The 17,685-nt window shown below is 41.4% G+C and overlaps 1 protein-coding gene across 3 annotated transcripts; it reads right to left on the bottom strand.

The window, feature by feature from the left end:
* Positions 1–598: 598 nt before the first annotated feature.
* dmrt2b (doublesex and mab-3 related transcription factor 2b) lies at positions 599–4,958 on the bottom strand. Of its 3 annotated transcripts, XM_034210163.1 has the most exons (4): positions 4,926–4,958; positions 4,099–4,540; positions 3,003–3,105; positions 599–1,865 (listed from the first exon to the last, which is right to left on the bottom strand). In XM_034210163.1, the coding sequence occupies exons 2-4, from the start codon at positions 4,480–4,482 to the stop codon at positions 1,024–1,026; spliced, it is 1,329 nt and encodes a 442-aa protein (XP_034066054.1). In that variant the 5' UTR covers positions 4,483–4,540; positions 4,926–4,958; the 3' UTR covers positions 599–1,023. The 3 variants fall into 3 exon arrangements, with proteins under 3 accessions (XP_034066054.1, XP_034066055.1, XP_034066053.1); XM_034210164.1 differs by having other exon boundaries at positions 4,120–4,943; XM_034210162.1 differs by having other exon boundaries at positions 4,099–4,943.
* Positions 4,959–17,685: the final 12,727 nt, after the last annotated feature.

A 17,685-nucleotide genomic window follows, 5' to 3' on the forward strand; every position in this document is an offset into this window, starting at 1 on the left:
AAAGCAGGAGGAGAGAAAAAGTGGAAAGTGGATAAAGATCAAATGCGTGTTCAAACAAACTCAGCCAGCATCAGTATAAGAACAATGTTGCCTAGGCAACGCTGGCACCCACCCATTCCCCCTTTGGTGAATCTTTCCCATCTTCCCTCATTGTGTTGGGGTGATGAAACGAAACTCTATGAAATATTAAACAGTGTGTCATATGATGAGTACATTTGAGGTTGTACAATCATAGTGATAGACTACACTCTGACAAAATGTCAACAATAGAGCTTAACAATAAATAATGAATATTTGTATGTTGGAAAATAAAAAAAATAGCTAGAAACAATAAATGCAGATAAATCAGAGCTTTATATTGTTTCAGCTATTTCTGAGCAATTACAGTTTTATTGTGTGAATATCTTTACTTTCAAATGTCTTCTTTACCTTATGATCCTTCTTCCAGTGATAGTTTTTTTGTGAGAAAAAGAGATTTTTAAGCAGCATCTGGTTTGTTTTTACACCCTAATGCCCGAGAGTATTGCAAAGATCAGCCAGCCAGATCTACACTTTGATTTAAAAAAAATCAATGCACAAAGTAAAAAAAGAGCAGAAGTTCAAATACTACTTGACTTTTTTTATAGACTTTTCTTGCAGGAAAAGAGAATATAATATGATTGATGTGAAAGCTTCAAGGCAGAATGGTTCAGTGTGTTTTAACGCTGACGAGAGGAGAATAAAAAAGGGTTAATTTTCAAATAATCAACAGGCATAGAAATCTATTAATCAATTAGATATATACGACAAGTATAATTTGTATATATTTTAATGATATTTCAAATGTAGCTAAATAGTTCTTTATGACAAAGTTAAAAAAGTTATACAAAGGCTGTGATTTATATTCTTGCATGTGTTAATATATACTTCACAACCACCCCTTATCAAAACATTTTATACAACAGGCAATTATTATATTTCACTCAACATCAATTCTTAGTTTGCACATTACCAGAGTGCATTGCCCTGCTTTCTGTTTGCCCGTCAGGCCCTCAGCAGAGCCTCCACTGAGAAAGGTAATGGCCTCACAGCGGGGGTCCTGACTGAGCTGCCATTAGAGCTCTTGACAGGGTCGCCATGAGGAGCTGCCTGGTTTGCTGGGGGGTCTGCACACCACCCCTTAGCTGTCAGAGGTCTGGGATCAAAAGTCCTGCTGGGTGCACTGACGTCTGGCCTGACCACGACACCGTGATCAGATCCAAAAATGGAGCGTGTGAGGTGTGAACAGCCATTTGAGTCCATTATTTCTATTGGTTTTGAGGAGGATTTGACAGGATCTAGACCTGACACGGTGCTGCCATGATGTTTGAGTCTTCGAGATGTTAGAGGCGTCAGCTCTAGACTGTCTTTCTTCTCACAACCTCTACAGCTGTTCTGCACCTCCTCATCCTCCCTGGTTTGCTCTGAGTATAAGAAGTTGTTATAGTCTTCTGCAGCAGACATGCTTTTTAGGTGAAGGAACTGATAGAACTGGAAGTCACACTCATACAGAGGCTTGTATTTGTACACAGGCACGTAACTGGATGACCCTGCAGAGGTGGGGTCTTTGTTGAGAAGACAACAGTGGAGGCTGGGGGAGGCAGGCAGGGGCGGTGGGCGAAGCATGGGGGTGAGGGCAGCGGAGGAGGAGAGGGAAAGTTCGCTCTGCAGCTCTCTCTGCCTCAGCTCCCGCTCCAGCATCACATTCTCCAGCTCTTTGTCTGCGAAGGCTCTCCTCTTCCTCATCCGGGCGCTCATCGGGGGACACGTAGGGAGGGTTTGGCCCCCCGGTGTCTGCTTCGACCAGCAGGAGGTGTAGTCCTCCACTGGCACTGCCGGTTTGAACCCTGCACAGAAAGCAAAGCCTCATGCTGTTGTCATTTTTTGTTGTTGTCATATTTCATATTTGAATTAATAGTTGCTCCAACAAATGAATTATTATGTTTTCGCTTGAGTACTTTGTCCTTTATAATTTAAATTAGTCAGCGTTGTCATTTTTGTTTTAATGACAGGCTGTGAGGGCTATAAAGAAGACAAAGCCTGTTGCAGGATTTGACTGCATGCCAGCAGGTAATAATACACACTATGTATTACAGTAATGGGCCTGTTGTTGTGAACTAGTGAAGCCACAGTGATCTGTCTAGCTTACATCAATGAAGTGTGTGTGTAATGCTGGGTAATGACATCCAAGAAGAAGCAGTGGCAGTGTGGGCCATAGCAGGGCTTTAAAATGCAGCTGCAGTTACACATATACGCTTGTGTCAAGGTATGTGTGAACACATCTGTTTGTTTATGGACATTGTGGGGACACAGCTTTTCCCAACAAAGTCCACATCTTTTTTTTTGGGTTAAGACATGGTTTCTGGATGAGGTTATATCAGGCTTAAGTTATAGGACAAAGATTGGGGCTGTATGTGGACGGGTTACAGTTAATGTTAAGTTATCCCCAGCCAGATAATCAGTGTCCTAACACATCCTCACACATATTTATCTGATTTATATCGTTTTTCTCTGTAATTGTGCCATACCTCTAACAAAGGCTACTTTTAGTGTTGCATTTGAGAAAAATATGCAATAAAAGTATAATAGTGTCATTTTTAATATTACACAATTATGTTATATTGCAACATGTCTTACAATAAATAAAGAGTTGTGTACTCAGTCTTGCCTTTCATTTTTACAAATATTATTTTCAGACCAAATTAAACATTGAAATGAACTGGCACTTATACCAATGAGTAGGCCTACAACATTGCAGTTGACATTAGGATGACGATGTAAATGTTGTTGTACCAATCACAACGCACCCTGGACAAAAGTTAAGGCATGGTCAGCAAGCAGTGAACAATTTCCTTCACTGAAATATTGTTAATCAATTTAGGATCTTGCATGAATTCAAGATATATTTTATATATATGTATATATATATATTATTTTTTTTTGTATCACAGTTAAAAGGAGAGGAGATGTTAATTAAAATATACCCTGCAGGATGCTCTTAGCCAGTATGCTCGGTTCGGCTGCTCTCGTGTAGCGCTGATACGCAGTCCTCCTCAACGGACCTGCACACCTGACCCCCCTCTTACCCTGCGAGAAACATGGGAACAAGAATTAGACATTGGATAATGATATTACACTGAGGCTGTGCTCCAAAGGTTAGTGAAGATAATTCATACTTTATGTAAGCGATGTGTATAGCTCTTTGAAAGTGTAAGATTTAATAATAAGTGAGATTCAGTTGATATTAAAGGAATATAATTATTAGGCATATATGTTAAGTCTTTTTTTTAAGAGAAGCATGAATTGGCCCTTTTGATTTAAACTATCCATCTTTGTATATTATTTTAATATTGTATAGTTATACATTATTATTAAAATGTCACATTTTGCCTTCAGGTGTAAATGCAGACAGAATGCAAATTGCTGTTGCAGTAAACCTTATAACTGCAAGGAAATTATTAAAAAATATATACACTCAAGACAATCCTTTCTTTGGGGGATGTTTAAAGATTACTTATTAATGTTTTTTTTGTATTTGTTCATTTTGATGGCTCCTTTGTGGCTTGTGTGTGTGTGTGTGTGTGTGTGCGTGTGTGTGTGTGTGTGTGTGTGTGTGTGTGTGTGTGTTAAATGTAAACAATCTGATACATTTTGGACTAAAAAATTGTTTTGTTTAATATAAAAGCTAAAAAAACAACAACACGTGCTTTACTATATAGCTCTTATCGACAATTGTTTGTTTTGACTTCTGTCAGACATTGTTTTTGGAAATATATATAATAGTAATAATTGTGTAAAATCAACCTTGCATATTTATTTTAACCATTTTTCCAAACGTGTACAAATGTTTCGTTATTACTATCTATGTGTTATTTAATAACAATAGCTATATTCTGACCTGTATTCTACCATCATGCATGAGCCATTCAACGTAGGCTACTTTAGTTAATTATGAATTCATCAATAATCCCCCCCTACTCTGATTTTAACCCTCAATTATCTTTACTAATTTGCCTCTTGATGATCATCGATTTAAGCTTTAACCATCTGTTAGTTCTCCAGCATGTCTCCATCACCCACCTGCCCTTGGGCGCCCCTCACCTCCGCGGCTTGCTGCCTCCTCAGAGCGACCTGTGCCGCCATGACTCTCTGCCGCTCCACCACCAGCAGGCAGCAGGGACAGCGACAATCCCTCCAGCGGCAGAAGCGTTTGTGGCCTTTCAAACACGAAACGACGCCGTGGTTCCGACAGCGGGCACATTTGGGGCTCCGGGTCATCTTCCGTGGTTTCTGCTGATGGCCCTCCGGAGACAGCGCCACTTTAGTCTCCTCTCTGTCCCCGCGGCAGCTGCGCCGCTCCGCGCATCCGTCAGAGCTTGTCACGTCAATTTCTTCTTTGGATTTAAGTTCTTCAAATGTTGCAGTATTCTCCAGCTGCAGGCCTCCTTCCAACTGAGAGGACATCTATGAGTATTATGAACACCGGAATCTCACTTTTAATCCGTGGAGCACGACGTTTCTTCTGACGCAGGGCAACAAGATGAGAAGGGTTTCAAAATTGAAGTAATGCTAAACAAATTTTGATTGTTAGCCTACTTAATAAAACTAATTCACTCTAAAAACAATCCCTCGAAGAAAGAGGATAAATCACAACTGGTCTTGTTTTACGCATACAATTCAAACTGCGCTGCACTGAAACGTAGTTTCAACAGGTTGAAGTAAATCAGTTTACATCGGATTAACACGACGCATAAGAGTATGGTTCCGCGTTTAGAGTCTGTGCCCCTCAACTTGACATCATATTGATTCCCGATGATCACCAAGCCGTGAGGTGTGCTGTCCTGCCTGCTGCTGCAACATCACGTTGTTTTCTTGCAGCCTACCGCCAGAAGTTTGAAGTGTCTCACCTCTCTCAGCTGCTCGGTGACGCTCTTTCCAAGAATAAACTCATAGTAGACCGGGCCACAATGCAGACCTCATGGGGAAGGACCCGTGACCAAAGATTTAGAGGAAGCCCGTTTGTTGTAAATGCAACTCCCTCTCCCGTTTAAACCCTACCTGCCCTGCACGGCCCACCTTCAAAGTTGTAATCAGATTTCCAAATATCTTGCCAGTCCCAAATCTCCTTATTATTATTATAGGCGAGAGATCCCCATGTATTATGTAAAGCACATAGCAGTAGGCCTATGCCAAAAGCATTTATTTAATTGGCAACATTCTTTAACATAATTCAACAATTTACACATGTTAACAAGAGTATACATTATGCACTACAATTCATGATTATAATCGTTATTTGTTATAATCGTTATTAGTGGAATAATTCAGAGATTGGCATGGAAGGTTAAAGAGAAGGCTCACTCTAAAACATACAATGACATGTTGTGCCCGTTAGGCTGCATATGTGTTAATTGTGTGTTTTACCAGACTGATACAATATGGAGTAATTATGCACGTGCCTTGGGAGAATAGCCTGGTTGGGAAATGAGAGGCAGTCAGGCAGACTAGCAACGGAGAGAGAATTACATTTTCATAATACCTGGGAGTCTTCACACTCATTTATTAATGTTACTTTTAAATAATCCAATGATTTAATGGGTCTCTTGATGTTTCTAGTGTCATAATTTCTGTGCCTACAGAATAATTAAAACCACTGAAATACATAAAACATCCCCCTGAAAGCTTTTGTAGGCATGTGTTTTTAACACCGGTTCACTTGGAGTGAATTGCTATAATTCTCACCTTTCTGAAAATTAATGCAATACTGACCTCAGGTAACTCTTATGTGATGCAAAACACGCTGTTATTAATACTTTTCTTAATGTATTATTAAGACAGGCTTCTTTTCTCGTCCTTAGACTGTAGGGTCAATAATGCAAACAGTGATATGCTGCACTCACTTCCTCTTCAGTGTCCACTTAATGTCAATACAGCACAGTTTAGTATTCTGTTTGAAAATGACTGATGTTTCCATTACCCAAAATACAGTGCCTAGAATCCACTGGGATGGTATGAAAAGTGTGCTCCCTACTGGTTCAATCCTGTAGTTACACCCAGGGTATTTCTTCCAGGGTAAGTGATTTCCATTTGTATAACCTTCCAAGGCCACAGGCATTCAAGTAATTTGTTTGTCAGATTTCCACAATGTCGCCAAGTTAGAAAAATACACATACATTTGCTCTCCTCCACAGGGCCTTTAAATATATATTCACAATAAATGTAATTTACATTCATATTTATATACATACACACTCACACATATAGTGTATCCATCTGTAAATATATATACATACTTAGATTATATCCATGTGTTATATTATGTATGGGCTCAGAACAGTCTCATAATACACACATGCACACAGAAGGATTCACACTTGTATTTCCGGATCCATACTTGTGTTTTTCAATGCACACACAAATGTGTTCCGTTTCATATACATGTAAATAAAATCCAAATACAGAAAAAAGTTTTACATATGTATTTTTGATCCACACATATTTTTGTTCCGTTTAAAACCGCTGCACCTGCAAACACAAACCGCTTTCTGTGCACGGATCGCTTTGCATTCGTGTGTGGGTTTTTGGAGACTCCCCTGATGGTCAGCCGATTCGTACTTGTAATTATTTCTATGTATCGCCAATCAGATGTCTCCTCAATTCTAAGCCAATCACATGAGCGCGCCCCCACGAGGGTAGATTTCTTGCGTTCATGACGTAGCGCTTCATGTACGCATTTTGCGCAGTCTGGAGCTGACAGCTCCATGGAGCCTGCCTGCAGGCGCTAATCTCAGGACACCCTCCACTCTCAGTACAGCGCCACTTTCCGAACAGGAAATGCAGGCAAATACAATTACCTTTATATTATTAAGGTACAGTGCCACTTTCCAAACCATTGATGAATGCTTGTGTAAACAAAAACGGCAGGCAAAACCGTTTTAAATGTGTGTTTCCTGTATGGCGAATACAGCTGCTTTATTTATGTCTGTATGAAGTTGTTGTGAGTGTGGAGGGAGCAGCTACAGGTTAGCTAATCGATCAGTGCACTACGAAGCCAGTGCTCGACAGTGACCTGTTAACGGGGGGGAGCCCCGCCGGTCATTATCGGCCGATATTCACTCTTAATAGTTTGATCGGTGCTCTCTATAAAGGCCGATCAGGAGAGCTGGATCTGATCGATATGGACATAAACGCGAGTGAAGTATAACCGGACGCAAGAGAGAGATCAGATCAGCTGCTGAGTCTGATGGAGACACGCTGCTCTGCATGATCACCTGATGCTCCGCCCTCTGTTTAGCGAGCTGACCGGACTGCGCAAAATGCGTATATGAAACTCTTACCCTCGCTCATGTGATTGGCTTAGAATGAAGGAGACATCTGATTGGCTATAGATAGAAAAAATTACAAGTACGAATCGGCTGACCTTCAGGGGAGTCTCAAAAAACCCACACACGAATGCAAAGCGATCCTTGCACAGAAAGCGGTTTGTGTTTGCAGGTTCAGGGGATTTAAACGGGAAACTAATAAGTGAGGATCAAAAATACATATGTAAAACTTTTTTCTGTATTTGGATTTTATTTATATGTATATGAAACGGAATACATTTGTGTGTGCATTGAAAAACACAAGTGTGGATCAGGGCCGTATCCAGGATTTCCTAAATACCGAGGTCCAAACATGCTAGGGGAATTCGGGGGATACCCCCCGAGATTTTTGGGATTTTCATGATCTAGTTATGGTGCTTTTTAAGTCCTATGGGGAGTCACAAATTGGATAATATATCGATTTCAAACCATGTCAGTGGGCTGACAATGTCAGCATCAATTATTTTGAAAGTGTAATACATAATAAGAATCAGTTGATTGTTACTATTAATGATCTGGACATGCAGAAGAGGCTAAAATGATCACAAAACATTGTCAACATCAGTGGCGAGCCGTGACTTTTATACCTAGGCCCTCTGACCCCCACCCCTTCCCTCGAGTTATTACGTCACAGCGTATACGTATACTTCAGCGGAATATCAAAAACAACGGCCCGGGGTGCAAAACGCATCAATGAAAGCGACCCTCTACCACACAAAACAACACCTGTAAATAACCCTATTTGTGTTCTTTGAAATTGAAAAGGATATTGCATTGTGTTTGTTACTTTCGTTGCAGTTGTATATCTTAAGTGTAATTTGGCATGCTTTTATTTTGAAGGCGAGTTAACGCTGTTGACAGGAAGTTGTTGTTGCTATGGAAACAAGAAACGTTTCACAGCGGGCAGAACTTGTCATAAAGTCCGCGATAATAACACCCACCCATTTAGAGGGAAGATATGATTGGTCAATTGTACTGTCATTTGACATTACTCTCTCGTTCAGTTACTATAGCGGGGCCCTCTGTGAATTCATAGCTGGACCGCCTGGACGTCCAACAGCTCCTCTCTTCACAGTAACTTGCAGAGACGAGCTTCTTTCATTTAACTCTTCACATTCCAACATAAACTGAATAGGCAGATTCGAAGGATTTATTTCTTTGGAAATGTTATTTTAAATACAATTAAATCAAGTTATTTTGGTAAAACTAATGAAAAATATAACTAAAAAAATATATTAAAAAATATATAATTTGTTTTAATGTTTTTAAATATTATTTTGTAGAATATCTTAGGCCCTCACAGAGGGCCCTGACGGCTAACCTACAGCCTCTCTTCCATCTTCTTGAGTCTCTCTGTCTTCTTCCTGTTCATTACTCTCTCTGTCCTCTACGCTTTCTCTTTGTTCAATCTCTCCCTATTTGTTCACTTTTTGCTCCTCTTCACTTGTCGCTCCTGCCAGTGAATTAAAAGCAATTCAGCAATTTAGTTAATTTCACTTGTTTGTTTGCATTCTTTTTTTATTTAAATCTGTTTTGTTTGATTCTCAAAAGAGAACAAAGATGTAAGCAAATTGTGTTTTATTACAATTGTATGTTATTATGACATCATCACAAGACTATTGTTATAGACACATTACATAGTTCTTCTCTCTCTCTCTCTATCTCGACGATCTCTCCTATCTATCAGTCTCTATCTCCCTCTCCTCTCTGATCCTCTCTCTCTCCTCTCTCTCTCTCTCTCTCCTCTCTCTCTCTCTCTCTCTCTCTCTCTCTCTCTCACCAAAGCTGAGCTTCGACTGACTGACGTAGTCTTCTCATTATATCTGAGTCAGTGTAAAAAGAAAACAATACAATGTTATATCTTCGATGTTTTACTCAAATTGAAATAAAAGAAAAGCATTACAACGTTTGTTAAAAGGTAATCCTTCTGACATTGGATGAATGTAATTAACTTTAGCTCTCTAGCTAGTTTATTCACGCAATTTAAACCAAAGTATAGCCTATAGCTGCAATATAAGTTAGTGTGCATGTTGTCGGACGTCCACTGACTAACGTAGAGCGTTCACACAGGATCTGCTGGTCATATGATGTTCTGATGAACAGAAACAGAAGCAGCCCACTGGACTCAGATCTCTAGATACCTCATCACTCCTCCGCTGCTCCGGTTCAAGTCCGGGCTGCGGTGATTTGTTGATACATGTCGTCTTCTTCTGTTTGCTTTAATCGAGGCTACGTAGTTATGCAGCGCCCCCATGGTCAGTAAATGGAAGTACTACAAAGAACCCCTTTTAGTGTAATTATTTCACAAGTTTTGTTATACACAGCTCGGAAAATATTACCGAGGTCCGGACCTCGGTGACCTCAATGGTAGATACGGCCATGGTGTGGATCCGGAAATACAAGTTTGAATCCTTCTGTGTGCATGTGTGTATTATGAGACTGTTCTGAGCCCATATATTATGTGCTATTACTGAGAGACATATTTACTGTGTTTAAAAAAAATAAAATGTCATGATGCCTAAACCAACATAAAAGCCAACCAAAGGTGTACAAGTCTAGTCCTTGAGCTGTAAATAATATGTGTACATTTCTTTATATATATATATATATATATATATATATATATATATATATATATATATATATATATATATATATATATACAGTCTGTCTGGTACATTTACAACACTGTTTACCAGTTTGTACCCTAAGTATCTCAGGCTCATGGTCTGAGATGGCATATAAAGGACCAGTCCATTTTGGTCATGATCCGAGGATAAACACTGGCCAGAAGTGCCCTGCTGGCAGATTTCAAGATGTTTTCAGCTCATAAAAAGTTAAAAAGATAAAACGTTAGACATGTATACTGTATATATACTGTGCTTCAGAATATATAAACAAGTCAGTCAATGGATATAGTGTAGCTATATTTTGATCATTTAACAATTTGACAGCAAATGTCATATTGACTGGTATTTAAGTAAGTTACTTTCAAGAGATGTACAATCAGTTAAACACTGTGTCTTACTATTGTCAAACAGAAACCTTTAGTATATAGACTGAGGAGTGGTAGTGTTAAAGGAGCCGACTCGTCCACCATCAGGTTCTCTTTAACACTTTAAATTACTGAGAGCATTTTACTCTGGGTGAAACTCCACCTTTCAGGTGAAAAGCAGAAGCTGGGCTGACCCCATATGTATCAAAGGATGCACTCAAAGGAAGCAAGGAAGGCAATATCAAAGCAAGCTTTTCCCAGGGACTTCAGTTCCCAAGGGGAATGGTAATAACCAAAGGCTATTTCACACCCACGTCTAGAATTACTCACAAATGAAAAAAAAAAAACACATGTCTTGCACAAATCACTAAGTAGAAGATTGCACTCCTTTTCCTACGGCAAATATTTTTCTGTTAACAATGTCCTTAAAGCTGCACTAGTGTTTGGGAAACATTAACTCATTTGTTTGTTTACCTTTTTAAATGCTAAATGGCAGACTTAATGTAAAATGTCAGTGCATTGCCTACATTATGGATAAGACTACTTGATTGCAAAACAGGATGTGGTGGGGTGGTGTGTTTAAATAATATTATTTATATTAAATGAGATGTTAAAAGGAGATAAAGAACCAACAACACCACAGGACAAACTGTAACCCCCTGATCCCACCGGAAGCGTCTGCGCTGCGTTGCGCTGCGGCTGCGCCACGCTGCGACCTCCTCCTGCGTCATAACCCACCAGGCGCGTTTCAAAACGTTGCGGAAGCGGAGCGTCGTGTGTGCAGCCTCGCAGTTGTTGGATGAACGTTCCACTTCCTGCCTGCGCTGCGCCGCGTCAAAAATAGGATTCATCCTATATTTTAGAAATTCCTTGCGGCGAGGAGCTTCAGGGACGCTTCGAGCCGCGGCGCAGCGGGTCTGGTGGAATATGGCGTTATATTTGTGCCTCTATCCTGAGCACGCAATTAAACATGTTGAGCATAGAAAATGCTATTGAGCGCGCACTTGAACATTTTTGAGCACAGAGAAATATATTTTCTCTCATAAAACTCCTGCTCCGTGCGCAAGCAGACCGCTGCACGCGCTCTCTCTCCCCCGCTCGCTCGAGCTCTCCAGCCTGTGCGCGCTCAGCTTTGCCTGCGCTCGCTCAAGTTGTCACAGCGTTACAAATGTCCACAAAACCAACCAATCGGTGAACTCGAGAAGGTCAATTCTGATTGGCTGGTCCAGCGCCATGGAGAGAGAAGAGTTGCGACAGCGGAAGTCCAAAATGCTTGATCGTCACGTGGTTCAGAGAGACTCAGAAAGTTCCCGGAAGTTCGTGGCGGGCCATTTGAATCACGATTTGAATGCATTAATAATAGGATAGAAATGCAATTTTTGCTAATTAGTGGTCAATAAAGGTTTTGATTTGCAATATTTATACAACATATCGATATGTGTATGTAGTTACATCAATGTGTTTTGTTTTTTTTAAAGTAAAATGTGCTAATATTTGAGGATTAAGATAAAATAAGAAGTACTTTATTGATACCAATTGGGGAAATGTTTACGCTGCAGCAGCAAAAGACAAGGCATTGTACATTAGACAGTTAAAAGACTAGAATTAAACAATCGAAAATGTAAACATCTTAAATAGAAATAACATAGCATTACAAAAAGTAGAAAATATACATAGTGTGAACAGCTATCTTACCTGTTAACATACATGTTAGGCTAACGTTGCCTTTGTTACAGAGCCTGTTGCTGTTGTTTATTGCTTTGAATTCTTTAAAACAAATATTATCTTCTTAAACTTGTATGGTAGTCAGGAGCATCACATCCTAATGTTTATTGATATATTTAGAGGGATGGGAAGGAAGGTTTCAAAATTCAGATTAGAATAATTTCTACCATTTCTTTAATTCATGGTGGTTTCAGTAATCCCCTGGTAATTGAGGACATAAGTAATCTAAATGAGTAATGTAATCTTTATGACTTTCAGAAAGGACAGGAGACCCACAGTGCCTATCAATGATTGTCAACTGACAGCACAATGAGTCAAAGGACTAGCAGCAGCAGCATGATGATGATGTTACATGTGTTGTTTTAGGAACATCCATTGTAAATAAATGGAATTCAATACACATTGAATAGCATATCATGCCGTTTGTCTGTGCCTTTTCCTCTGTTGTCCTGGCATATAGTCTCCCCCATGGTTTGCTGTGCTGCCTGGGGATGCTCCAAGCGCTCAGAGAAAGGAGTATGAATGTAAGGTTTCCCCACTGACAGAGAGGAGGAAATAATGTCTGGCTCAAGTCAACAGGAGCAATTTAACTATCACAAAAGACAACAACAGCAACAACATGTGAGGTAATCATATTTGTCACTAAACAAAGACCACACCATTGGGAAGCTTAATGTCTGTTTAATCAAAAATAAGGAACAGGGAGAGGCTTGCAAAGCTCTGAGAGCTGAGACTCAGGTGCAGGGTGAGGGTCTCAGTGGGTATTCAGGCTCCATTGAATCCCCCTGGGGTTCTTGTGCTGAAAGAGGGAGACAAAGACAGGAGAAAGGGTTATATACATCTAGCAACCTATAGGATGGGAAATTGCTGACCTATTTTAAACTTACCTTGTGTTTTCACTCTCACTTAAGTCCCTCTCCCTTTGCCATCAATCCAAAATCAGCTGAGCTGCAACATAATACAGACAGGTAATAATCAACAGAATCACAAGGACAATATGGCTGTGATAAAAACACTCACCCATAAGTTACATTGTTGTTTACTGTTTAGAAGTCTCAAATATCCACTCTAAATCCATATCAATCACACGCCCCAATGTTATATTTAACTAATATGTAACTCCCTCCACCCCGGATAAAAGCACGTTAAGAAGCCCCTTTTCTCTAATTCCACAACATTGGATTAATAGGCTGTTCATGGATAACGTGTTGCTAACTTTTCCGGTATTCTAGCCTAATCTGTTTAGTTGTCCGGTTGAAAATTAACGCAAGCTCTATGCCCATTGTAGAACAGGAAACAGAAGTTGGTCCAGGTTCTGGTCAACCCAAAATTGTGATAGAGAGAAAAACATGTTTTGTCATTCTGCCACCTCTAATGCTTACAGCAAGTAATCAATACCTCAGAAGGGTTCATGTACATGTAGGCTACGGTTTGTTAGCTGTTTGTTTAAACTACCCCTATAGCCATGTTGCCGGCTAGCAAACTCAGGCATTGCAAACAATAACGTGATATCAGAAAACTAGAAATGTATAACTCACCTGACACTGTGGCGTACTATTCAATCAATCAATCAATAAATCAATCAATCAATCAATGTTTATTTATATAGCCCAATATCACAAATGTTACATTTGTCTCAGTGGACTTTACAGTTTGTACAAAATATCAGTATGACAATACGACACCCTCTGTCCTTAGACCCTCACATCGTACAAGGAAAAACTTCCGAAGAAAACCCACAGTTTAAAGGGAAAAATGGGAGAAACCTCAGGGAGAGCAACAGAGGAGGGATCCCTCTCCCAGGACGGACAGACGTGCAATAGATGCCGTGTGTAAATTGAAAAGATAATACATTTGCAACATAGGTAGTCCAAATGTTTGGAAATGCATGTGTGTATAATAGGAAGATGAATCCACGAGGATATCCATCCAGGACCTATGATCCAGGACCACAGCCACGACTCAAGATCCAGGGCTCGCGATCCAGGACAGAGGAGCGCAGGATCATCCATGACTCCGGATCCCGGCGTATATAGCCACCAAAAAGAAAGACATTTGGGGAAGCTGGGTTAATCGGAACATGAGAGTACACAGGTATAGACAGAGAGAAGGAAGAAGTAAGATGTCCCCCGACAAACTAAGCCTATATTAGCAAAACTAGGGGCTGAATCTAGTCAGCCCTAACTATAAGCTTTATCAAAAAGGAAGGTCTTAAGCACACTCTTAAAAACGGATAGGGTGTCTGCCGCCCGAACACAAACTGGAAGCTGATTCCACAAATGTGGAGCTTGATAAGAAAAGGCTCTGGCTCCCATTGTACTTTTAGAGACTCTAGGAACAACCAACAACCCTGCATTCTTGGAACGCAATGCCCTAGTAGGACAGTAGGGTATAATGAGTTCTTTAAGGTAAGATGCCCATTAAGGGCTTTGTAGGCGAGAAGAAGAATTTTAAATTCTATCCTGTGTTCTATAGGGAGCCAGTGTAAGGCAGCCAGAACAGGAGTAATGTGGTCCCTTTTCCTAACTCTGGTTAGTACACGAGCTGCAGCATTTTGAATCAGCTGAAGCGACTTGACTGACTTCTTGGTACACCCTGATAATAAAGAGTTACAATAATCCAGCCTTGAAGTAACAAATGCATGGACTAGTTTCTCTGCATCATTTTGAGGCAAGATATGCCTGATTTTTGCAATGTTACGTAGATGGAAGTAGGCGGTCCTCTCTTCATTCGAGTCTGTCATGTCCTGTAAATCTTCTTCTTATCGTGTCCACAAGGAAGTCAGTTACAGGGCTTGGTTAGATGTGGTCAGTGGCGTTTCTAGGTGTACAAAACTGGGGGGGCAGAAAGAGGTCGGGGGAGAGAGAGAGAGAGGGGGGGGGGGACAGAGAGAGGGAGGAGAGAGAGAGGGGGGGACAGAGAGGGGGGGGGGAGGAGAGAGAGAGGGGGAGTGTCAAATTACATACTGAAGACCACAGGAGCAACACTGTGAGCGCATACATTTACATACACAGCGTGGGGATGTCATAGTAATGCACCTTCATACATGGAGTAAAGGTCACCATCACAAAGTAATTCTTAACAATAACAACAACCGTAATGCTTTAGCATTAAAACACCATAGACTGTAAATATAAGGAAAACACAGACACTCATCATCGAGGTCACAATATCAATCGATCCAGCAGAGGCAAAACACAGAAGATCAACAAAATATATGACATAAATGAACTTACCAAAGCTGAAGGCTCACTTGAAAAGAAAAGCGGCACGGCGGTCCTTCCTCTGACAGAATGTGTCTATCACTTTGGGGATGAAGTCCTGTAGTTGCTGGATCAACTGGCTTTCAATTGAAAGCATGGCCAATGCGTTAAGTCGCGGCTGTCCCATGGTGTTGCGAGTGAAAGTCTTTATCCTTTTGAGGGTGGAAAAGTTCCTCTCTGACTCGGATGTCGTCATCGGAGTTGTCACTATTATTTTGACCAAAATAACAGTCTCAGCAAACGTTTCCTCCAAGTTGTTCTCGTGAATGGATTTCAACAGAGACAGGGCAGTGTTTCCAGTGTGAAGCTCACTGTGGCGGTAGAGCGTGGTCAGCTCAGACTTCAACTTCTCCTTGTTTCCCAACGCAGGCCACAGTTTCACGGCGCAGTCAAGCTCAGGTGTAGGAAATGACAGGACATGCTGTGGGAAGAATGAGCTGTCAACAAGCTTTGCAGCGATCAAATGGTCACTCTGTGAGAACCTCTGTTCCACCTGTGAGATGACTGTGTCACAAGCCTCCTTCATCACCGGCGCTGTGCTGCTGACTCGTCGGCCTGGCTCGTCTGTTCCATCATGAGCAGTGGCGGCCAATGCATCAGTTTTCTGCCTCATTTTCTGAACATTTTCCTTGAAACGGCAGAGCGCGCTGTTGATCCCAGGTGCATCGATGCTTCGTTTTTGCAGAGTGTTGTATAGAACATCCACTTCTGGCATAAGCAACGAAAAAAACTCCAGGAGCTGCATAAATGCTCGGTCCCGCAGTTTCTTTGACAGGCCGTATGCCTCACTTATGGTGACCGCATCCCATCCTGGTTGTGTGCGTATATGCTTCATACACTGAAGTAGTGCATCTCGGGTCTCCCAAACCGCGTTCACAGTTCTGCTTTTAAAGTTCCATCTCACAGCCGGTGGCCGTGGGATGCGTCTCTGTGTTGCCTCTGCAAGAGCTGCAACACGTTTTGGAGCACCGGAGAAAAAAGTGGAAAAAGCAGTTAGATCTGCAAAAAACACCTTCAGGATGCTCATCCTTGCTGAACACAGTCGCTGCAGGGTCAGGTTCAGTTGGTGGGCGTAGCAGTGAACAAACTGAGCGTTTGGGTACGTCTCCTTCATCACCGTCTGTACCCCGGGCACGTTACCGCTCATGACGGCCGCCCCGTCATAGGTCTGAGCGATTAGCTTTTCTTTCAGCTTCAGGGGTTCCAGAACAGCCTTGATGCTGTTAGAGAGACCTACACCAGTTTTGTCCTTTACTTCCACAAACTCCAAAAAACGCTCTGTAACTGTGAGGTCAGGCATAATGTATCGCAGCACAATCACCATTTGCGATTTACAGGAGACATCGGTTGTCTCGTCGGCCTGAACGGCAACAAATGATGTGTTGTCCACTTGCTTGGCTATTTCCTCCCTGTACACATCATACATGCAGTCCAAGAGTTCATTCTGTATGGTGCTTGATGTCCCTTTGAAAACAAGCTGAGCTTCGTAGTGCCGTTGAAGCCTGGAATTGCCCTCACACATTGTCTCGAAAATTGACCTGAATATCCCTGGATTCAGAGAGTCCGCCGACTCGTTGTGGCCCCGCAGTGCTGTCTCACATTTCCCACACAGTTTAATACAGGTGATGATCCGACCAAGCACGTACCTGTTTTCTTCCACCTTCCTATTATGAGAATCAATGCCGCGTCTGTAGGCGCTGTCAATCTGAGCTGCAACATTCACCCTTCCAAGTAATCCCAATTTTACGGCATTTTCCAAATGACTGTTGCTGCTCTCATGCTTCATTGTCCTCTCCGAAAGATGCTTTAAGTCCTTGTAACCTGTCCTCGACCAAGTACCCTTGATCTTCACCAAAAAGCAGGCAAGGAAAGCAAAAGAGGGAATTCTTCTGGATGCTCGCCGTTAGCCATTTCTTTTTAGCAAACCACTCAGCGTTAAACCCACGTTTAACTTTGCCCGCAGTCTGGACCATTTGGAAATCCGGTGGATGGTGGGCACCGAGGCGCTTTACCTCCAGTTTCTCTCCGAGACTAAGTGTCTCAAATGTGTGCTCCAGTAAATGGTCAACTTCATTCATTTTCTTTCAGTTTTTTACTTCTTTTAATCGCTGGTGATGTTAGCTATATGCTGCTCTCTCGTCTCCTCTTCAAACTACACGTGACGTTTCGCAGCACTGCACACGTGAGTACTTACAGCCAATCAATTCTGAATTATGTGAGATGACGTATGGTGGGGATGGGAGCACTATGCCCCTACGGTCATTATTTTTTTGCCACACACATTAAATAGAAAAATACTCTGAGCATGCGCAGTGTAGTTTTT

The sequence above is a fragment of the Gymnodraco acuticeps genome, unplaced genomic scaffold (assembly GCF_902827175.1).
Source record: "Gymnodraco acuticeps unplaced genomic scaffold, fGymAcu1.1, whole genome shotgun sequence".
Classification (NCBI taxonomy): Eukaryota; Metazoa; Chordata; class Actinopteri; order Perciformes; family Bathydraconidae; genus Gymnodraco; species Gymnodraco acuticeps.